We start from the raw sequence: 20704 nt of genomic DNA, 5'->3' as shown, positions 1-20704 counted from the left end.
GCCTGACTAATTTATCAGTCATAAAAAAAAAAACTATTGCATTTCAAGGAATTGGTCATTTTACAAATTTTTTGTACAGAATATTTTTCTCTTTATAGACAATATCAGGATTAAGGATAACAGATAATTTCCTGAAGAGAACCTATGAACATGACGAGCTGGCCTCGGTGTTCATATACAATGACTCCAATCAGTGACATTGATACATGTGTACTGGTCCAATCAGTGACATTGATACATGTGTACTGGTGCCAAAAATAATGAGTGTCAGACGAGGTCTGCGATTCGAAACCAAGGACTGGCTTCCAGGGGATAAGATTTCACCATTTTGTTGCATATTCTGATCCTTTTTTGAAGAATTTTACAATCTCTTGAGAATATGATGTATGGATGACTTGATGACGACTGGCTAATGAATAGATATTTCATCAAGATTACCGTAGAAGTGCATCCATTTTGGTACATTATCGTATTTAGTTGCATAATAGCTTTGTCTTTTAACTGTGCAGTAGAACATGCAATTAGCTACGGAGTATAATGTATCGTGTAACGCTGTACTTCCAGTGTGTAAACTAAGAACACATTCAGTGTATATTTATTGAAGTGCAATAATCAAACATTTTTAATGCAACACGGTTGTCATGAATGTAAAATAATGTTGTTAAGTAAAGCTTTTTTTTTAGAAAGAGAACATAAGATTTCTGTTTGTTAGTCCATTTGTTTCAAACCATACTAGCTACATTTGTGCTTCCCATTGTTCGTGTCAATATGTGTATTTGTGATCCATATTTGTGCAAATTGTTTTATGCATTAAAAAACCACGAAAACAAAAGGTGCCTGATAAATTTTAATGTTGATTAGGTTCCATGGTCAAAGTCCATTTTAAGGCATTATATTTCTTTTTTAAACAATTTGAATGGATTTTCATTTGGGTTTTTTGTTACTATCTTATATGAACATACAACACTTAATCTGAGATATGAAACTCAACTGAATGTTTTTGACCACAGAAATATTGATTGTGCTGATCTCTATGGAACATTGGTTCAGTCTGTACTGGAGGCAGATGTGAGGAGATGCATGATAGAGGCATCAGTTTGTACTCCTTTGATGAATTCAGACATCGATAGGTTCCCATCCTGGTTCTTGTCCATTCTCAGAAAAATTTCTCTCGTTTTCTCCTCAGCTGATAGACCTTTCTTGCTTTCTGTTGTCATCTTGTTCATTGCCTACAAAGTGTGTTGAAAAGTTAGCGAGGGCTTTGTGGATTTTGAGATCTCTCTTTCAATTAGCTTGTTTAGAAAGGCATACAAAATTGTGGTTCACAGGCGTAAAAAAAAAAGTGTTCTTTTGATTAATCAGTCAATGTTGAACCTTGGTCATTTGACCAAAATCAATGTTATTGATAAATTTTGAATGAAGAAAAATATAGACATTATTGTGATGGCAAACAATACAAAAGGATTCCTCATTGTCAGGGTCCATAACTCTTTCATGATCTGTAACCCACTGGTAGAAATTGTTGGATAAATTTTCAATTTAAAAGCTGCAGGAATAGCCATAAATAATTATCAAAAAACTGTCTAATCTCTGAAATTTGTTAAGGATAGTTTGTGTGTGTTACTTTCCTTTGGCCACCTTCAAACTTCCTGTACGGTATAAAGCTTTGTTTTCCAGAAGCATATACATAAATTAGAACTTCCACTAATTCACAATTTTCAAAGAGTAATGATTTTATACCAAATATTGTTTCACAAGTTTAAATTTGGGTACTCAAACAAGAAAAGTCATCCTTTGAACTTCCTGCATGGCGACTTATAGTAAAATGACGTCATACGAAAACGATCTGTATATATCTTTCAAAAGTTGGTCAACGAAGCTCACAAACTTGATATCCAACTCATTGGTAACGTTTGCTAGGTTCAAGGTATATAACTCTTTCAAAATTAGGTCAACAAAACTCTGACTGCAGGGGTTTGCCTTGCCCCCCCCCCCCCCCCCCCCCCCCCCAATTAAAAAATCTGGAAAAACGCAGGACTGTAAACACAGGTTGATCACTATATCCCCCCCCCCCCCTTGCATTAAATTAAGAAATAATGATCGCGTTTTCGTATATGTTGCAGGATAACCTCCTTGGTCTCAAAAAGTTTTCAAAAATAACACATCGGCTTTTATATTTCATAATAACATTTCAAGGTTATCTAACAACATACACAAAAACGAGAACATTATTCCTTTTCTAATACGGCTCGGAAATATAACGATGGTGTAGATTTATAGTGCAGACTGCCCATTAGGGGTCCTGCTACACTAGGTTTGTTGCAGCAGGCGACGATGGTGGTCGACCCTCGGATCCCCTGGAAAATACAGGAAATATACAGCCAATCGTTTTCCTATATAGCTACGAATTAGGTCACTGTGACGTCACGGCAGTTTCAAAAACTACCTACATTTTTTTTTTTTTTTTTTTTTTTTGCCGGACGGAAGATGTGAGATGGTTGGAGTATTCTTAGTCTATTGTAGTATATACATATAGGAGAGAGGAGAAAATCTTTGGCTGGACCGGGAAATCGAACCCGGGACCCCTGTATTACTATTCAGGTGCTCTAACCACTGAGCTATCCAGGCCGATATCCACAGTCCATATAGGCCTATTTACTACACTATTTTGAGAGAGAAAATATTCAAGTATTTAGTTCGATGTTAACAGATTATATCAATTGCGTTGAATACAGTTAAAAACTTGTCAGTGCATCGCCATGTTTACAAGTGTATCGACCTCGGAATGCAGACCAGTGCATTGCAGACAATTGGTTTATATCGAATGACAAATGTTTTTCAGTCATTTATGAATTTGTTTTACAATATATATTGATTGATTTTTATGATTATAAAATTGAATCATCAGTCATCGATTTTCTTGTTGCATTAGCAAAACTCTAAGTGCTAGCGAGATGTGTATCAATTTTCTCGTATTCAGTTAATACATATGAAGGTATATCGTAGAATAATGACCGCGGTATTATTTTGATCTTTGTAATAACAGTGGTATTATGAATAACTGACGACATCCAGTTTTTGGAGTGAAAAGTGTGATACTTTGGTGACCGATGTAACGCCCATGTGCCTTGTTCTTTTGTTGTATATATTCCCTGCAATGTGAATATCAACAGACACAAATACCTACTTTCAGCGACGTACTAAAAGCGGTACAGTTAACAACCAATTCTGTCCTCGTCCTGGTGAATGGAATTCTTACCTTAAGAATTTCCACCATTTCGTTTTGAGTTATGAATCCATCCTTGTCTAAATCGTAGATCTTGAAGGCCAGTTTTGCTTTTGTTTCAACTGTTCCCCTCGAACTGACGCTAAGAGCACACATGAATTCACGAAAATCTAAAGTCCCGTCTCGATTTTCATCGAACGCTCGAAAGACGTGTTCGGCGAATTTTTCAGCATTCCCGTTTGGGAAAAGACTTCTGTACATTTTACGAAATTCCTCCACAGACAATTCCCCGCTAGGGCATTCGAATAGGAATCCTTTGTACCAGTCCAGGAGTTCCGTATCGCTGAATTTCGTCTGTGTCTTGAGGTCCTGTAGCGTCTCTGGTTTCAGTTTGCTACTTTGCTTGCCCATTGTCCTAATACTGTCAAGAGCCTGTCACTAAAATTGTATATATTTATGTAATAAATGGTAAGACATTAACAAAATTTAATTAAATTGAAAACCAGGGGGAAAATGGTCAAAGACGGAGCACAGACACGAAGATAACATTACCTTCTCACCCAAAATATTATATACTACCCTACCCCCAACCAGACATATTACTTCTCAAATATCACAGTCCAGTTTCCAACGCGTACATTCTTTATTCTCACTCTCAACATTAAATGTCTTCACTTTCTTAAAAACACGTGTCCAATTCGGACAACGCCTATTATAAATAAATGTAAAAAAAGTATTTAACTATAAAATGGACTGCTTTTTCTCGATCTCAAGACACTAGATGACTGAATTGCAGGACAGATGCTTATTCCCATTTCACTAGTAGCGGATGTAGCATTTTCCAAACAAAACGGGGAGGGGTTTAAAGACGAAATGGGTGTCAAGGGCTTATCCCTCAATGGGGGGCTTGTCCCACAGAAAAATGTTTAAGCAAAAATTGATAAATTCTAAACAGTGATTTGGAGACAAAATCCCTACATGTTAAAAAAGTATTTATACCATTGTTGCATGAAATTTAAAAAGTGCTTAATCGGTGCCTTGAAAAGTTACAAAAGGGTGACTTTTAGTTTTAGTGTTTAATCTAACAGGGAACTCCTGACCCTTCCGAAAATCTCCCCCAAACCGGGTCATAACTCGAATGAAACCGATAAGCTTCTATGATAATCGATAAACATGGAGAAAGATCGATAAACACCGAGAAAGATCGATAAACACCAAGATCGATAAACACCGGGAAACATTGATAAACACCGGGGAATATTATAAGCTTGCTAGCTTTTCGAGATTACCTAGCAGTAGTCTGCAGTACAGTGCTCGAAACAAGACCAACACGAGGCCCATGGGCCACATCGCTCATCCGAGTCACCTTGGCTCATATCTATTTCCTATATATGTATATTCGCATGTAAAACTTTGATCCCTGTTGTGGCCCCAACCTACTCCCGGGGACTGCACCATGTCAGGAAGATTTCATGCAAACATAAACTTTTCTGGCCCAGTGATTTTTCATCAGAAGATTTTTAATGATTTTCCCTATATATTTGTATGTAAAATTTTGAACCCCTACTTTGGCCCCATCTTACCCCTGGGGACCATGCTTTTTACAAACTTGAATCTGCACTATGTCCGGAATCTTTCGTGCAAATGTAAACTTCTTTGGCCCAATGGTTCTTAAGGGGGGAAATTTAAAAAAATAAAAATTCTATTTATTAGTTATGTAAAACTTTGATCCCCTACTGTGGCCCCATCCTACCCCCGGGGGCCATGATTTTAACAAACTTGAATCTACACTATCTCAGAAAGCTTTCATATAAATTTCAGCTCTTCTGACCCAGTGGTTCTTGAGAAAAAGATTTTTTAATGACCCCACCCTATTTTTGCTTTTTTGTGATTATCTCATCTTTGAAGGGGGCATGGCCCTTCATTTGAATAAACTTGAAAGCCCCTTCACCCAAGGATGTTTTTGGCCAAGTTTGGTTATAATTGACCCAGTGGTTCTGGAGAAGAAAATGTAAAAAGTTTACAGACAGACGACGGACAATAGGCGATCAGAAAAGCTCACTTGAGCTTTCAGTTCAGGTGAACTAAAAAGTTCAAATTGGAAAATTACCAAAGCGACCATCGACAGCAAAGTTTCATGCTTTTTGTAAGCTTTAGATATTGGCCTTCTATCGGTGCATAATAAAATACTGGAATTATTCAAAATAAGGGTGGTCTAGAGGTTAGAGCGTTCGCACCGCATGCGGAATTAGGCCGGGGTTCGAATCCCGACCGCGACAAACCTATGTCGTTAAAACAGTTAGTGACAGTTCCATCGCCAAACGCTCGGCATCAGGTGTGAATGTCACGGCTAAAAATAACCGGATGTCCCATGTCGCAGTAGGTGTGGCACGCTAAAGAACCCTCACTGCTCAAAGGCCTAAATTTGAAGCCACTCGCCGGTCTTGGTGGCGTCTCCATATGAGTGAAAAATTCTCTCTAGAGACGTTAAGCAAGATACATACAATGAAAATAAGGGACAGCGAACTGTATGAATCGTTTCGTGGGGAAAAAGGTGAAATATTTTTGCAACGAATTAAAGATGAATTAAAATTCAGATATCTTATACGCAACACTTACCTAATATAGCGATACTTCTCCCATTTATCTCATAAGATTTCCAGGAATTGTGTCCACGTTCAGGGCTTGTTCCTACATGTCACTATACCACAGACAGATTCTGGCGCGTCGCGATGGCATCAAAACACACGTTATCATTCATTTATAATTTAAACCGAGTTTCGAGTTGCAGTGTACGCGTTAATTTTTTGGGATGTAATTACAGTATATTGTCAAATCCTGTCAGTTTCAGCTTTCGTCTAATGAGTCAACCATTCATGATAAGACATTATTTACAGTATATTTATTTTACCTTTAACTTATTACATATACGTGTATGAGTTAACAACCGTAAGCTTCAGCAAAGCCGATCCTGATACAATATTGAAAAACTGGGTATTTACACCAGTTTACAGAGACTGCAGAAAAAAAGTATATTGATTAAACTGTAGTTCTGTGAAAAGAGGTCCTCGAAGGAATGATGGCTTAGTTTAGGGAACATCGGATTCATTAAATTACAACTGTTTGTTGTTGTCCGTATATATTTCAGGAAATGCTGTACTGGTACCTGTGACGCGTTCAGTATCGTCCACAGGCACGTCAACGTTGATTCAAAATTTCATTTTCAATGTTGAGACGGTTTTAAAACTTCCTGGAAATTTAAGATAACGTCGAAACCAAACTTTTGCCTGAAGTCGTGTGCGGAGAAACAGAGGATTGTGGGTAGTATGCGTCGAAACGTTGAATTTTTCGTTGATTGACATTTCAAAACTGAATTTACGTTCAGGATAGGTCAAGGCTGTGTTCTTGAATAGTGATTGAAACACACCTTTAATGGTCAGCAGGTGCGTCTCACCAGTACCACTATTCCACACATCACCCGAAATTGTCAGAAGAAAAGCTACACGGTTCATGTCAAATAAAAACCATGGGTTATAACGCTAAAATTGTATAATATCAAATTTACGAAGGGAACCAGTGAAATACAGGAAATAAATATCTGGGTTGTTCTGTATTTTGGGGTCCGGGGTCTATAAGCATTGGGGCTATTTTCGTCGATTATACATGCAGAAATTACTCGTCTCTCCTCTGGAAATATCCTTCATCATACATACAAATTAAATCTGAAATTTGTTGTTCAGCTTGGTATCATGTTGAGTTGAAAGGTCAATGTTTTTATCAAGATACGAAACAATGATGCAGCATACTTGAATATATTTTATTATTGACAAAAAACATCGGTATAGTTAAGTGGTGCTCTCTCTCTCTCTCTCTCTCTCTCTCTCTCTCAGTAAAATATAAACATTTCAAAGAATCATTCAGATAAACATACATGTAAAGTAATAATTATTGATACAAAATCCTCTAGTAGCAAAACCTGGTTTTCTCATTCAACGTTGTAAAATCAACAAAAGCCCAACGTATTCTTAACCTGTATAAACCACTAGAAAGCCCAACGTTAAAAAAAACAAAAACATTTTCCACTTTGCATCTTTGATGCTGTTTGAACGTTAATTTTTCTCTCTCCATATATCAACGCTGATACTTTGACAATTTCACACTTGAATCAACATTGTACAATTGCTGGGGTATACTATTGACTGACAATAAACATGTGTACATACTGACATGACTCTTTTCAGTCCAGAAAGCGTAATCATAATTGATTTTATATCTAAAATAGAAATAAAAATCGACAGGTTTACAGCTTAAAAATGTACATATATTTTGGGGGCAAGCGTAGAACTTTCATGTTACTTGGGATTATTGTAACAAACAATTTCAGTGTTTTTTGGGTTTTTTTTTGTTTTTTTGTTTTTGTTTTTTGTTCTCACGCGTTCTTTCTGTTGATCTGAAATATCTTGACACACGCAAAGTCGTTCCTCCGAGTCCCACACTACGACGCAGCACAACCCCTGCAACTTCTTTAACGTGTAGGTCAGTCATTCTCCCCAGCAACCTCAGAATGTCACTCCTCTGTGAACATAGGATTGCAAACAACGATCTCCTCACCCCTTTCCACCCCACACGTCCCGTACAGCCCTGGACATTCGAGGACAGTCACAACTCTGGAACTGTCGTCAATAGACGAATCAGAGAGGACGGGGACGACGTATACGATGTCTTTGCTTGGTACAGCTGCCTCCTCTTTCTCAGCCATTTTCTCTGCCCACTGTCGATAGTGGTAGAGCTGGGAGCTGGGACCTAATTTCCATTCACCGAGTCTTGGACATGGAATACCTTCACTGGAGAATTCCGCGAATTTACATCCTAAATATGCTGCGACACCACAAAATATGGGAAATCCAAAAAACATCAAAAGGTCCATGCTTAATGAAATACGTGGTTCTTTCAACTGAACTCGACTTTTTTGGATTTTCGGAGATAACGATGTACATACACACGAAAATCCAGATAAGATAGCTAGTTGCCATCCGACGTTAAATATTTTTTTTACTGTGTCATCACAATAGAATAACGTCAGCATTAGGACAGTGACTGATGTCACAGGAATCTACAAACAATCCCATTGATTGTGACGTTTTTAACTAAAGTTCTGTGATAAAAACGAAAACTCATTGTGACGTACAGTAACACCCTTTATTATATACCCATCAATTGTATCATTCTTTGATACTGTGGATTTCACAGCGTGTGATCCGGTTTTCCGGATCACCAGACTGTGATTTTCTGATTCCGTATCAGTATCCTCTGAAAATGATGCCGTCACAATGACGTCACAATGCATCAACGCAACGTTATTTGTAGAAAATATTGACCGCGTCACAAACGAAACTGCGTTATGTTTTTGATAATTTGGATTACATTTATTATCTTATAAATGTGGATTTAAAATGCATAAGGGGGGTATATAATAAATTTATCATTACTACAGTGGCTTGATCCGAAGAGTTGGATCACGTCTCGTTGACAGGCGCGGATCATCAGATCAAACTCGACGCTTCGCGTCTCGTGTGATCTGATGATCCGCGCCTGTCAACTCGACGCGATACGACTCTTCGGATCAAGTTACTGTAGTAATAATATATATGTATCTAGAGCTGAGGATGAAATTCGGGTCGCACCCCACTCTCTCACCAGAAGGCGCGTTACGCAAGCTTCACTTTAGCCTTAGGGACCGGTCAATATTTATTGAGGAGTTGGGACCGGTGCAAAATGCATTAGGACACACATTTATTTTGACTTACATACAGATAGAGGACTCCAACTTTATATATTTTTTTTTCTGCAGATGTATCAATGAACAAAAAATATAAAGTATTTCAAACTTTCAATTCAACTATCTTTTAAGCAATAATACTGATATTGTATGCATGTTTTATTTCATGTCCAAGTTGAGTATACTAGAGACCATTTGCAATAAAATACTGGACCTTTGAAATTTTTAAATATTAAAATATGTAATTTTAAAAAAAAAATTACAAAAGAAGTATTTAGCTGTGAATAAAATTGCAAAAATTACATTTAAGTTTTGGATGGAGTATGTATTTCAATTATAGAAAATAAAAATGGTGCCTCATCTTGAAGGATACAGACCAGAATTTATGTAAAGTCTAAACACATCTTTAATAATTTGATAGTTTGCCATTACAACCTATCATTGGGTCGAATGCTGTCTGACTTGTTTTAGTCATATCGATTGTTAGGCCGTTTTTGACACACTGATTTTGACTACGGATAACTCCGTTTACCTGGTCAAGTTATTGGACTCACGGCGGGTGTGACCGGTCAACGGGATGCTTGCTCCTCTTCGGCACCTGATCCCACATCTGGTATATCCAGGGGTCCGTGTTTGCCAAACTCTCTATTTTGTATTTCTTATAGGAGTTTTGAGATTGATCTCTGTTCGTTATCTTCCCCTTTCATAGAGAATACTGAGACGTGAAAAGTACCTGCAAGTACATGAGACAACAATTCAGTAAAACAGTAATTAAAAAAATTGCAAAATGTAGCACTTGAACAACGATTCAACAAAAAGAAAAAATAAGATGATGATAATGAGATTTGTAACTTCACTAGACAAATTACCGAACAAATATGACAAAGTAAACAAAAGTTTCTCAGGGACTTGAATCCCTCAGCTGATATAACAATGGAGGGACACATTTTAAGTGAAATTTGGCAGCTGAAGAGGAAATAAACAGAACAATTATCGAGTCTTTGATCCGAAAGGTAAGCACATTTTGCGTATGTTACGCAATAAGAAGGGGGTTGTCGATGTAGATATTATAACTGTTATCATACACATTATTTAACAATTTCATTTGTTAAATGGATAAACGTGTTTAACACTTTCTAATACCTCGATTTGTAAAACGTAACAAACAGTAGCAAAAAATGTTGAGTACCATGCAATTTATCAATGACGCATTGAATTTCAGAATAAGAAGTGTTAGAGTATTTCCAAAGAGTTCTAGACTCCCCAACTGCTAGTGCTAACTTGTCAACACGTCCAATGTACCGTATACCCATTTGGGCCCCTTCCCTAAACCTTGAACCCCTGGCTCAAAGGTAGGGGAGTTCACACATCTGCAAACCTTTAATAACTATGCAGCGTTTCTCCACAATACAAGAAACTAGGACGGTCTTGGTATTTCTTTCCATTATATCCATTTACGCCCCACCCTAGAACCCGTACCCCCAACCCAGGGATAATGAATTCCATAATCTGGGCACACGGCTCTTCATTCTTCATAAACATGCACGCAGTCTTTCTCCAAGCCGTGCAGGAGATAAGAGATCGTTTTCATTATCATATGAAACACAAAACAACACACTCTAGCACCAAACCCCTAGGCTCATGAATTTTACAATTTTGATTGAGACATTCATTCTCATCATGAATGTACACAGTTTGTCGGCTAGTTGTACAGAGTGGAGACATGTTTGATTGCCCAACCTTTTGGACCCAGGTGACAATTCACATTTTAGTTCCCCCACCTACGAGATGTTCCAGAAAAGATAAGAGTACCGGCCGGAAACTGTACACACTGAGTGATACACCCGTCACTAGCCTGTGTGGGGTGTTTTTATTAAAGCAGTACATCATACACCCGTCACTAGCCTCTGTGAGGTGTTTTTATTAAAGCAGTACATCATACACCCGTCACTAGCCTGTGTGAGGTGTTTTTATTAAAGCAGTACATCATACGCCCGGCGGACAGTGATGGCAAATCTGTATCCATAATGAGGAAAAGTCTAGGAAACTATTTGACCTACTTTTAGACCTAATTAGGTCACAATACACCAATTAAACTGAAATGCAAACAGAATCTGTATTTTATTTTCTCTGAGAGGAAGGTTGTGACTACATTTCAGGACAATAACTGTATCCATATCGAAAAATACCAGCAATTTAAAACTATTTGAACTACTTTTAGCCCCAAAGTAGGTCATGGTACACCAATCAATCTGGAATGCAAACTACTCTTATGCTTCTATAGGGAAGATTGTGACCCAACGTTGTACATGCATCCGTTACGGGAAAAGTCCTTAAAACATTACCCCGGACGGACGCACGCACGCGCGCTGAAATGCAAGCTGAACTTATATTCCCAATCGGAACTCCTCGAATGTCTCGCACACTCGACATAGATCTCGGATGTAATACGGTGGCATCCATGAGTGAATTTGATGCATTGCCAGTGATTGCTTATATTCCTTCAAGAGGAGGTTGTAAAATGCAAAACGAAGTCTGCCAAAACGAAACCTACCGAAACGAAACGAAACCAACCGAAACGAAGCAGATTGGAGAACCGAACTGTGTAATCATGATAATAAAAAGCAGTATCTCAGGTCCCTGTGAAAGTTGCCACACATAAATGAAATTCTCTTCCCTGTCGATGTGGTCTTTCGGGTTGACTGATACATTTTTAAACGGTCCATCGATTAGCATCAAACATTGTTTGAAGAAGCTGGTGTCTGACAGGGTCTAAAGCAGGAAAACGTTTAACCCCTTATTTTATCTCTAACTGCTGAGGTGCGAGTACTTTCAATAATGGAAAAAAATTATGGAAATTCGGCAAGATATATAATACATGTATAATATTCAAAGTTATTACTGATATGCAGTAAGTCTACAGATAACTCTATATATTTGGGGTGTTGCTAAAACGGGGAATTGAAAACGAAACGGAAAACGAAAAATATTTAATGCAATGATACCAGGAGGAAGTCAGTATTTTGTAAAATCAAAAGGCTTACGAACAAGGGAACCAGAAATTATAAAGAATACGGGAAAACATACTCAGAATCCACCGTTTGATATACTACATACACAATATCCACATGACAATATTAGGTCAAGGTTATTATTGAATTCCAAGTCCTATAATGTATTGAAATGCCTGTCTAAATTTATCGAAGATTTGTCAATTCAAAGGAATTCCCTTAAAGCGACTGATCCCAATATATCATGAGGAAGTCCTATGACTATTCCTATATACATGTATATTATGACTCCATATACTATTCCTATATACAAGGTACCTATTATGGTCCCTTTATCTCATGTACACCTTATATGCAGTGCAATATATCATAATATGATTTTGTCTGGTGCCATATTCATGCATTCAAATCACTGATTGTATTTTGAATATTATTGTTTCTATGGTATAATCCATAATATGTGCCTCTGCCAGTAATTGTTATTGTGCTTGTGCAAATAAATCATTGTCATTGTATATATAAATTTGTCTTTAGAGCAAAAAATACTGAAACATGTATTTATGCTCAAAGGCGGATCCAACGCCGGCGACACCATCCCTCCTTAAGTATGTTTCCCCAGACCTCCGAGCTGTGAGACTGTAACCATCCGTTCTGAACTTTCTGGATCCGAAACTTCGTATCAGTCAATCCATGCAAAAGCCTACATCAATGGGGAGGCGAATTTTATTTACATGTGGTAACTTTCACAGGGGCATGAGATGCCATTTTTAATTATTATAATTAAAAGTGTTCGGTTATACAATCTGTTCCGTTTCGTTTCGGTAGTTCGGTAGATTTCGTTTCGATTTCGTTTTGCACTTTACCAATCTCTACCCAGAATTATTGTTCCCGCTACGCTTCACTAATACCTCTGTCAACGTCTAAAAATCATATCAAAACGTACTAAAACTAACTTAGCATATCAAACTGTAATGATCATATCTAAGCAAATCAAACACTTGTCTGAATTTTATAAACGCAGAAGATGGTAAATATGAGACACCTGAGCGAATTAAAAGGTTTTATATAAATATTCATTCAAGTTTAACAATTCATTGCTTTACGATCAAGAATATGTTAAAAATATAAAACGTATAATTTTACAAACTAAACAACAGTACATGGCTTCTGTTTACAGTAAGGAAAATATTGGCTCTATTCCGGATAATGAAATCAATTTTCAAATTAATGATCAGTTGTTTTTAGAGGTTTTGCTTATGGAAATTCAAGGGCAGTCTATATTATATTCAACATACCTTAAAAAACAAAAAAACCAATAGAGAAGAAGAATTGAAAACACTAATCAAGACTCTTGAAGATAGGGAAGATTCAGGTACATGTAACATAGGAGAATCTAACGGTAGTGTGGAGAACTGGAAAAAATAAGAATTGAGAAGTTAAAAGGTTCGATGATTAGATCTAAGGCAAAATGGATAGATGAAGGAGAAAAACCCACAGAATATTTCTGTAATCTAGAAAAAAGAAATTACACAAATAAGACAATTTAAAGAGTTGAGAAGGAAGATGGAAAGGTTATTACAGATCAAGATGATATATTGGAAGAAACATGTAAATATTATGAGAACTTGTACAAAATAAAAAAAAAAACACAGGGTGAATTGAGGGAATGGGAAATTTTGCATATGAAAAGGGAGAACTATCTAGTACTCAAAAAACAGGGGGTTATCACTTGTTTACCAAAACAAGACAAACCAAAACAATTTTTAAAAACCTGGAGACCAATAACTTTATTAAATACTGTTTACAAAATAGGATCAGGATGTATAGCAAATCGAATAAAACATATTCTACCAAAATTAATAAATGGGGATCAAACAGGATTTATACCAGGCAGAAATATTGCAGAAAATACTAAACTGATTTATGATATAATGAACTATACTCAAGTAAAAAACATTCCAGGTCTAATTCTACTCATAGACTTTGAAAAAGCTTTTGATACGGTGTCTTGGGATTATTTAATTCGTGTTATGAAACTATTCAATTTTGGTGAATCTATCATCAACTGGATTAAAATTTTTCTGAACGATATCACAACAACAATAAATCAGGGTGGAAATCTATCTAGATGGTTTAAAAATGGGCGCGGCTGTAGACAAGGGGACCCTATCTCTCCCCATTTGTTTCTATTGTGTGCAGAAATATTAGCAATAAAGGGGCAATAATAAAATCAATGGTATAAGAATTGGAAATATAATGCATCTCATCTCGCAATTTGCAGATGATACTTCTATTTTCTTAGATGGCTCTAAAAACTCACTGGAAATTGCTTTGAATGAACTAAAAGACTTTAGAGAAATGTCAGGACTATCAGTTAATTACTCTAAAAGCCAAGTAATATATGAATTGGAAGTAAAAGGAATGCAATAGGAAAATTAGTGGATGATACAGAATTATCATGGAATGAAACAAAATTTAAAGTATTAGGAATTGAGTTTGACACTAATTTAAGTCAAATGGTCAAGATAAATTATGACCAAAAAAATTGCTTCTATTAAGAATTTATTAAAACAATGGAAAAGAAGAACTGTTATAAAATCTCTAGCAATATCAAAAATTGTACATTTGTTTATTTCCTTACCGAATCCATCAAAAGATGCTATTGACCAGTTAAACTGTCTATTTTTTTAAATTCCTGTGGAAAAGTCCTGTTCATAAAGTAAAAAAGTCTATAGTTACTCAGGAATATGAAAAGGGTGGTTTAAACATGATAAATATAGAAAATTTATTGCAAGTATGAAAATATCTTGGGTTAAAAAATTGCTGCAGAGTTCAGCAAAATGGCAATTTGTCATAGGCGAAGATATCAATGTTAGTCAGGTCATTAGATATGGCCCAACATATGCATTAAAGAATATTGAAAAATCAAAAAACAAATTTTGGCAAGATGTTTTTAATTCTTGGAAAAAAACTGGAGAATTGTTTTGAAAATGAATTGACACCAGAAAAAATGAGTAAAACTGTTCTCTGGTACAATGAAAAACTTAAGGTAGATAAAAAATTAATGTCTTTGAAGGAATGGAGTAAAAACAATATTTACCTAATAAATTCGTTACTGGATGAGGAGGGGAATATAATGACTTATGCTCAATTCAAAACAATATTTGATATCAAAACTAATTTTTTGGATTTTTTTGGAGTAACACAAGCAGTAAAGAAAATGATGAAAGATTTTAATATTGATCATCTGATTAAAGAACAAGAACCAACTATTCCCTTACACATTTTACCTTTACTAGATGATAAAACCAACAATAGAAAAATTTACAAAATATTGAATTCTAGCAAAGAAAAACCAACTGGACAAAAAAAAAAAAAAAATGGGATAAACAATTTGAAATATCTAGTGAAGAATGGAGAGGAATTCATAAGGATATTTTTATGAACACAAAAGATAGTAAATTACAATGGCTACAATATCGAGTAAATCATAGAATTTTAACTACAAACACTTTTTTGAAAATGATTGGGAAATCAGACAGCGATTTATGTACTTTTTGTTTAGAGGAGAGAGAATCATTGGAACAGATTATGTATGATTGTGAAAAAGTCGGTATTTTTTAAAGAAATGTGCAATGTTGGTTTACTGAAACCTTTTCATTCAATATTATAACTGATAAGAAGACTTTTATCCTTGGATGTTCGAAAATTAAAATGGTAAACTTTGTAAATTACCATTTGAAACATTATATACATGTATACTGTTCCAAATGTACAGGAGATTATTTGTCATTGAGTAAATTTATAAAGCCACTTGGACTAATGTATACAGAGTGGAAAAACAAATTGCAAGTAAATATAATTATACAGATCAGTTTGAAAAGAAATGTGAATTATTTGAAACATTAGCTCAAGTATAACGGAATTTATGTTAAAACAAAAATATCCTAAAATGCTTCTTTTTTAATATTATATACATTTGTTATAATTTTTATTTGTCTTCGTACATGTACGAGGTGAAGTAAATGTATATTCAATCAATAAGTGTGTTTAAAGTAGTATTTTAATAAATAACAACCTTGGTATTACATCATATATCTGATTGTTAATTATTATAGTATGATATTTATGAACTCAGCCAGAGTACATTGTCAATTTTTTTCTACTTTCTTTACTTCTAGCCTTCGTTTAGTATGAATGTCTGTCCGTGTGAATGTGTGAGCGAAAGAGTTAGAATTCTTAAAACCCTGTACCCCCTGGTCAGGTTGGGTTGTAAGGGTTTTGTAAAAGCCTGACTATATACCTGAATAAATGTTGTTAAAACTGAAAAAAAAAAATATTCATTCATCCAATAATACTAGAAAAATCATGGAATTCGTTGTTTTTGTGAACTTATTGTAAGATTTTAAGCTTAACACTAAAACTTGTAAAATCATACTTTATAATGCAATAGGTAGAAATAAGTTTTGCCAAGAATCTTGAAATTCAGACGTTGACAGAGGTGTTGTAGCGCAGCGTAATACGCCCTCTGGTGAGAGATTGGCACTTTACAGGTACCCTCAAGAGGAAGCTTGTGACTAAATTTCAGGGAAATATCTGTATCCGTGACGAAAAAAATCCGGAAACTGTTTGACCAACTTTTGGGTGGCATCCTTTAATAGCCTTCTCCTTAAGCACTACTGGGCTGATGGAGAGGACAAAACTTATGCGCAAGCTTCCTTAAAGAATGTAGATTCAAAATTATTCAAATCATTCCTTGCAGGGTTGGTACCATAGAGCAACAATTTAGCGGAGATTTTAAAAAGTCTTATTTTCAAGAACAGTAGGGTCAGTAGGGTCAGAATTAGTGGCAGCAATATGCGAGCATTCCCGGGCATACTGCAGATTGAAGTTTCTTTACATGAGAATGTACGTGTGCGTGTGTTTGTGTGTTGAAATATTTCCACCTATAAGCCATTGGGCCATGGTTTGTACAAAAAGGCATGTGTCTTCCCATAGACTTCAATGTAATAATCTGGGTGAAATAAATCAAGCAGGAAACAAAATTTAAGAAATTTCTATGGTGGATTATTATTATTTGATGAACCCTTTAAAATGATACCATAATTACAAGAATCCCACCATCGATTTACTAGATATGAAATATGATCGTTATACATTGAATACCTTAAAAATTGCTTTAATAAAGGGACTGGTTCACGTTTTTCAGAAGAGAATTTTTTTTCATTTTTGATATTGAGAATTAAAAATATATCTCATTTAATGTTGACAACCAAAAAGAGCAATATTTTAGCATTGATTCTGTGTTATGTAAACAAAGACTCGAGTCTTTTTATGTAAACAAACCTGTGAAACGTTAATTTTGTAATTCAAAGCATCTTCATTTTGTACAATCACAAATTTTAACTTTTAAATGACACATTTTACCTCAAATGTACTTGAAATGTGATATATAAAAAAAAAAACTTGGATCAATATTCATTTATTTTGAAAACTTCGTAAACAATAACACCCCTCAATTTTTGTTTCATGAGCCTCTGTCATGATGAATAACCATAATTTTTGTGTGAAACATTCTAAACATATTAGACTGTAGATTTTGATCATTTAAAGTGAAAAACAAAATTTGAGGGGGGGGGGGTATCGTGAATCAGTCCCTTTAAACTTAAATGATCCATGTAAACAAAAACATGGCACGAGCTTTGTTTACATAACAAAGAATTATGAGTACTGTATCTCACCTGTAACTCAAAAACTGATATTTAATTAATTTCTGCTGACCATTAGAAATACATTGTACACAATAAATCGGGAATTTGAACACGTTCACTCAAATCGTGTCCATGCCTATTCATATGGACTCATTGATTCACGACATTTCCCAAAATTTAGCTTTTTTTTTCACACAAGTACTAAGGCCACAGCATACCTTACGGCAGAAGCTCATTCTCGGGTAGCACGACAACGTTGGCGAAAGGTTGTATTGTTGGCAGATGGTTGACGTCGGGTCAATGTTAACGCAGGGCTAGCTGAAATAATGTATAGCCCTCTCCGATTTTTTTTTTTATCCCGAAAAAATCAGAATTTTAAAAAAATCGGATAGGGCTACATTTGTAACAGGGAGAAAATGCAACGTACCAGACCGGGATTCGAACCCGGGCCCCCTGAATCTCTACTCAGGTGCTCTAACAACTGAGCTATACTAGCCACCGGCGAGCGAACCCAGCTGACCGCTACTTTCGTCCCTCCTTAAATGTCTTCACACCTGAAGACATCAACCCAGGATCTTTATCCCCTGGCAGGCATTTTCACCTGTCAGTTCCAGGGGCTGGTCTACGGCTGACCGCTACACATTATTGCAGCTACGCGTTGGGTCAACGTAGGCCCGACATAACAAGCATTCTTGGATCTGCGTTGGTCTAACCTAGTCATCATCTATCTGGGAAGAGACATGGACACCATTTGGACTAAAAATAAATATAAACAAAAACATGACACTAGCCTTGTTTTCATAACTAAGAATTGTGAGGTCTGTACATATCTCTTTGCTGACCATTAGATCTAGAAATACTTTGTAAACATTAAAAATGGAAAATGTTCATCTCAAAATCGAATTCATGCCCTTTTACAGGGACTGTCTAATTAATGTGTTTTTAAAAAAGGTTTCACAAAAGAACTAAGGCACATTACATTATTATTTGTTGCGTATGCAAAGATTGAGGTAATGATGTTTTATTGCCGTTTACAAAGTTTTGAAAACGTATGGTTATCATAGCTCTCTTTATTTACTCAAGTGCACCGTGTTTATACGAATTTCTAAGTCATAAGTTACCTCCCTTTTACATAAACTTTATAGAATAAGAATATTTAAAGTATAAAGTTCTTACATCAATTTCTAAAGTTTTTATTACGAGTAATTACAACATACTATTAAAATTATAATTAAAATTTTTAAAGCAAAAATATTAGTAATATGTATCAATTAAAAAGATTTAATTTTTACTCACAATCAATGATTTTAACATTATTAATATAAATTTTAAAAAACCCATTTCATCCTAATCCTTATATAGTGTAGATTCATCTTTGTTGAAAAGTGCTAGGGTAAGACCCCGGCAGTGTACAGTAGGAAGTAAATATCAGAGATATATGGAGATACAGGAATCTTGAAGGCGGGAAAGATGGATACGATTGACACAAATTACAAAACGATACATACTCTCGTCCTAAATATAGACAAACTCATGCCATATCCAACATAAGATAATTACAACAAGAGAACATATTTTATTTTCCAATCATTATGACGATCGATAGAATATACTAGGGCCTAAATCTGACCACAAGATATCAAGAATGTCTTTCCAGTTGAGTTGCCAAAATAGTTGTGAGCTATATGGATCCAGTCACTGTACATTTTTAGCAATGGGTCAAAACAATATTTTTTTTTAGAGCTGCATTTAATACATTTCATGTGGGAGGAACTACTGGGTCAGTGAAAAGTCTGAGTGGGTCATCACATTACTCTCTTACATACACAGGATCAAACTTGGGTTGCAGAAGTAAGTGTGTCAACCTTGACCTACCAGGACACCTAAAAATAAAAAAACTTTTTGCTGTATTTTTTGGAGGGTAATATTGCATTGCTTCAGTATTATTACTAGTAATACACCCCTGTTTCATACATAAATGGAGGCAATTGGCACACAGTTTTTTAGAGAGAGAGAGAGAGAGAGAGAGAAAGAGAGACGGTTGATCCAAAAAAAAAATCGTAACAAGCGAAAAAAACTATATAATGTAGCCATTTTTTTAATTTGTTGTTTTTTATTGTCCATATACATCTGTATGTTATGAATACAAGTATCTGTATGTATTAGGATGACAGCTAGGAGTTTGTTCATCATCAGTGTTGCCACTGATGTATGATGGTATTTTTCTTGCCACTGGACCCATGCCCTGGTATCCTTGTCAAGTAAGATAATGTCAGGGGCCATTTTCTCCTGGCAGGGGGAATATGTAGCTAGATGTTGGATCTTGGATCCACCTATTTGTTGTTTGGGTTGTTTTATGTCCTTTGTGTTAGAGAGAGAAAGAGTGTATGAGGGAGAGAGTGTGAGTTGTGTTCACATGCCTACTAAAAAAACCATTTTTACCTGTCCACCCCATACCTACGCACACCATCAAGGTTGAAGCAATTACATTGTACAGGGTTATGCAGACTGGTAAGATTTATCCATTATTATAGTGATAGTTCAGAGTTTAATGTCATACATTTAATATAAAAAATCTTTCCAAGCATAGTTAATTTGGTGATAACTAGAGTTAGTGAACTGCATGTAAAGTATGAATGTTAAGTATGAATGTTAAGTATTTTGTATGAATTTTGTAGGTTTTTTTCCACAGAATATAATATTTGAAAACCCAAAAATATTGTTCTGATCTATCAACGGGTTACATAAATTATTGCAAAGGTAAAAGAGTTCATAATATACTTTATTGCTTTCAAATTTTCTTCAATATTATAAATCCATTTTAAAGGTGACAAAATCATAGTGTAAAAAGAAGCTCAGCTTTTAATATTTGAAATTGGATATTCTGTTCAAATTTTAGCAATGATTACAGAATAACCTCCCTTAAAAAATCCCATAGCAGTTTATAAAATTCTGCTGCACTTGAGAACACATTTTC

At 35.5% G+C, this 20704-nt stretch overlaps 2 protein-coding genes across 4 annotated transcripts in view; one reads left to right on the top strand and one right to left on the bottom strand.

Moving 5' to 3' along the window:
• LOC125668281 (trafficking protein particle complex subunit 13-like) overlaps positions 1-832 on the top strand; it is a 66327-nt gene extending 65495 nt beyond the window's left edge. For all 3 annotated transcript variants that reach the window (XM_048902208.2, XM_048902207.2, XM_048902209.2), the window contains exon 11: positions 99-832. In XM_048902208.2, the coding sequence (XP_048758165.1) occupies positions 99-197 (99 nt within the window). In that variant the 3' untranslated portion in view covers positions 198-832. The remainder of the gene's footprint in view (positions 1-98) is intronic.
• Positions 833-834: 2 nt separating this feature from the next.
• On the bottom strand, positions 835-6242 carry LOC125668284 (neurocalcin homolog). The gene is made up of 3 exons (XM_048902212.2): positions 5846-6242; positions 3260-3664; positions 835-1229 (listed from the first exon to the last, which is right to left on the bottom strand). Exons 2-3 carry the CDS (start codon positions 3635-3637, stop codon positions 1047-1049), a joined length of 561 nt encoding a protein of 186 aa, XP_048758169.1. The 5' UTR covers positions 3638-3664; positions 5846-6242; the 3' UTR covers positions 835-1046.
• Positions 6243-20704: the final 14462 nt, after the last annotated feature.

The sequence above is a fragment of the Ostrea edulis genome, chromosome 4 (assembly GCF_947568905.1).
Source record: "Ostrea edulis chromosome 4, xbOstEdul1.1, whole genome shotgun sequence".
Taxonomy (NCBI): domain Eukaryota; kingdom Metazoa; phylum Mollusca; class Bivalvia; order Ostreida; family Ostreidae; genus Ostrea; species Ostrea edulis.
This window is presented reverse-complemented; position numbering and strand designations above follow the sequence as displayed.

Bases quoted from the DNA above. Each gene is read 5' to 3' on its own strand.
- LOC125668284 (XM_048902212.2), bottom strand. From the start codon at position 3,637: ATGGGCAAGCAAAGTAGCAAACTGAAACCAGAGACGCTACAGGACCTC. The intron at 1,230-3,259 runs GTAAGAATTCCA...CACACTTTGTAG, and splicing joins AAATGGTGGAAATTCTTAAG to GCAATGAACAAGATGACAAC.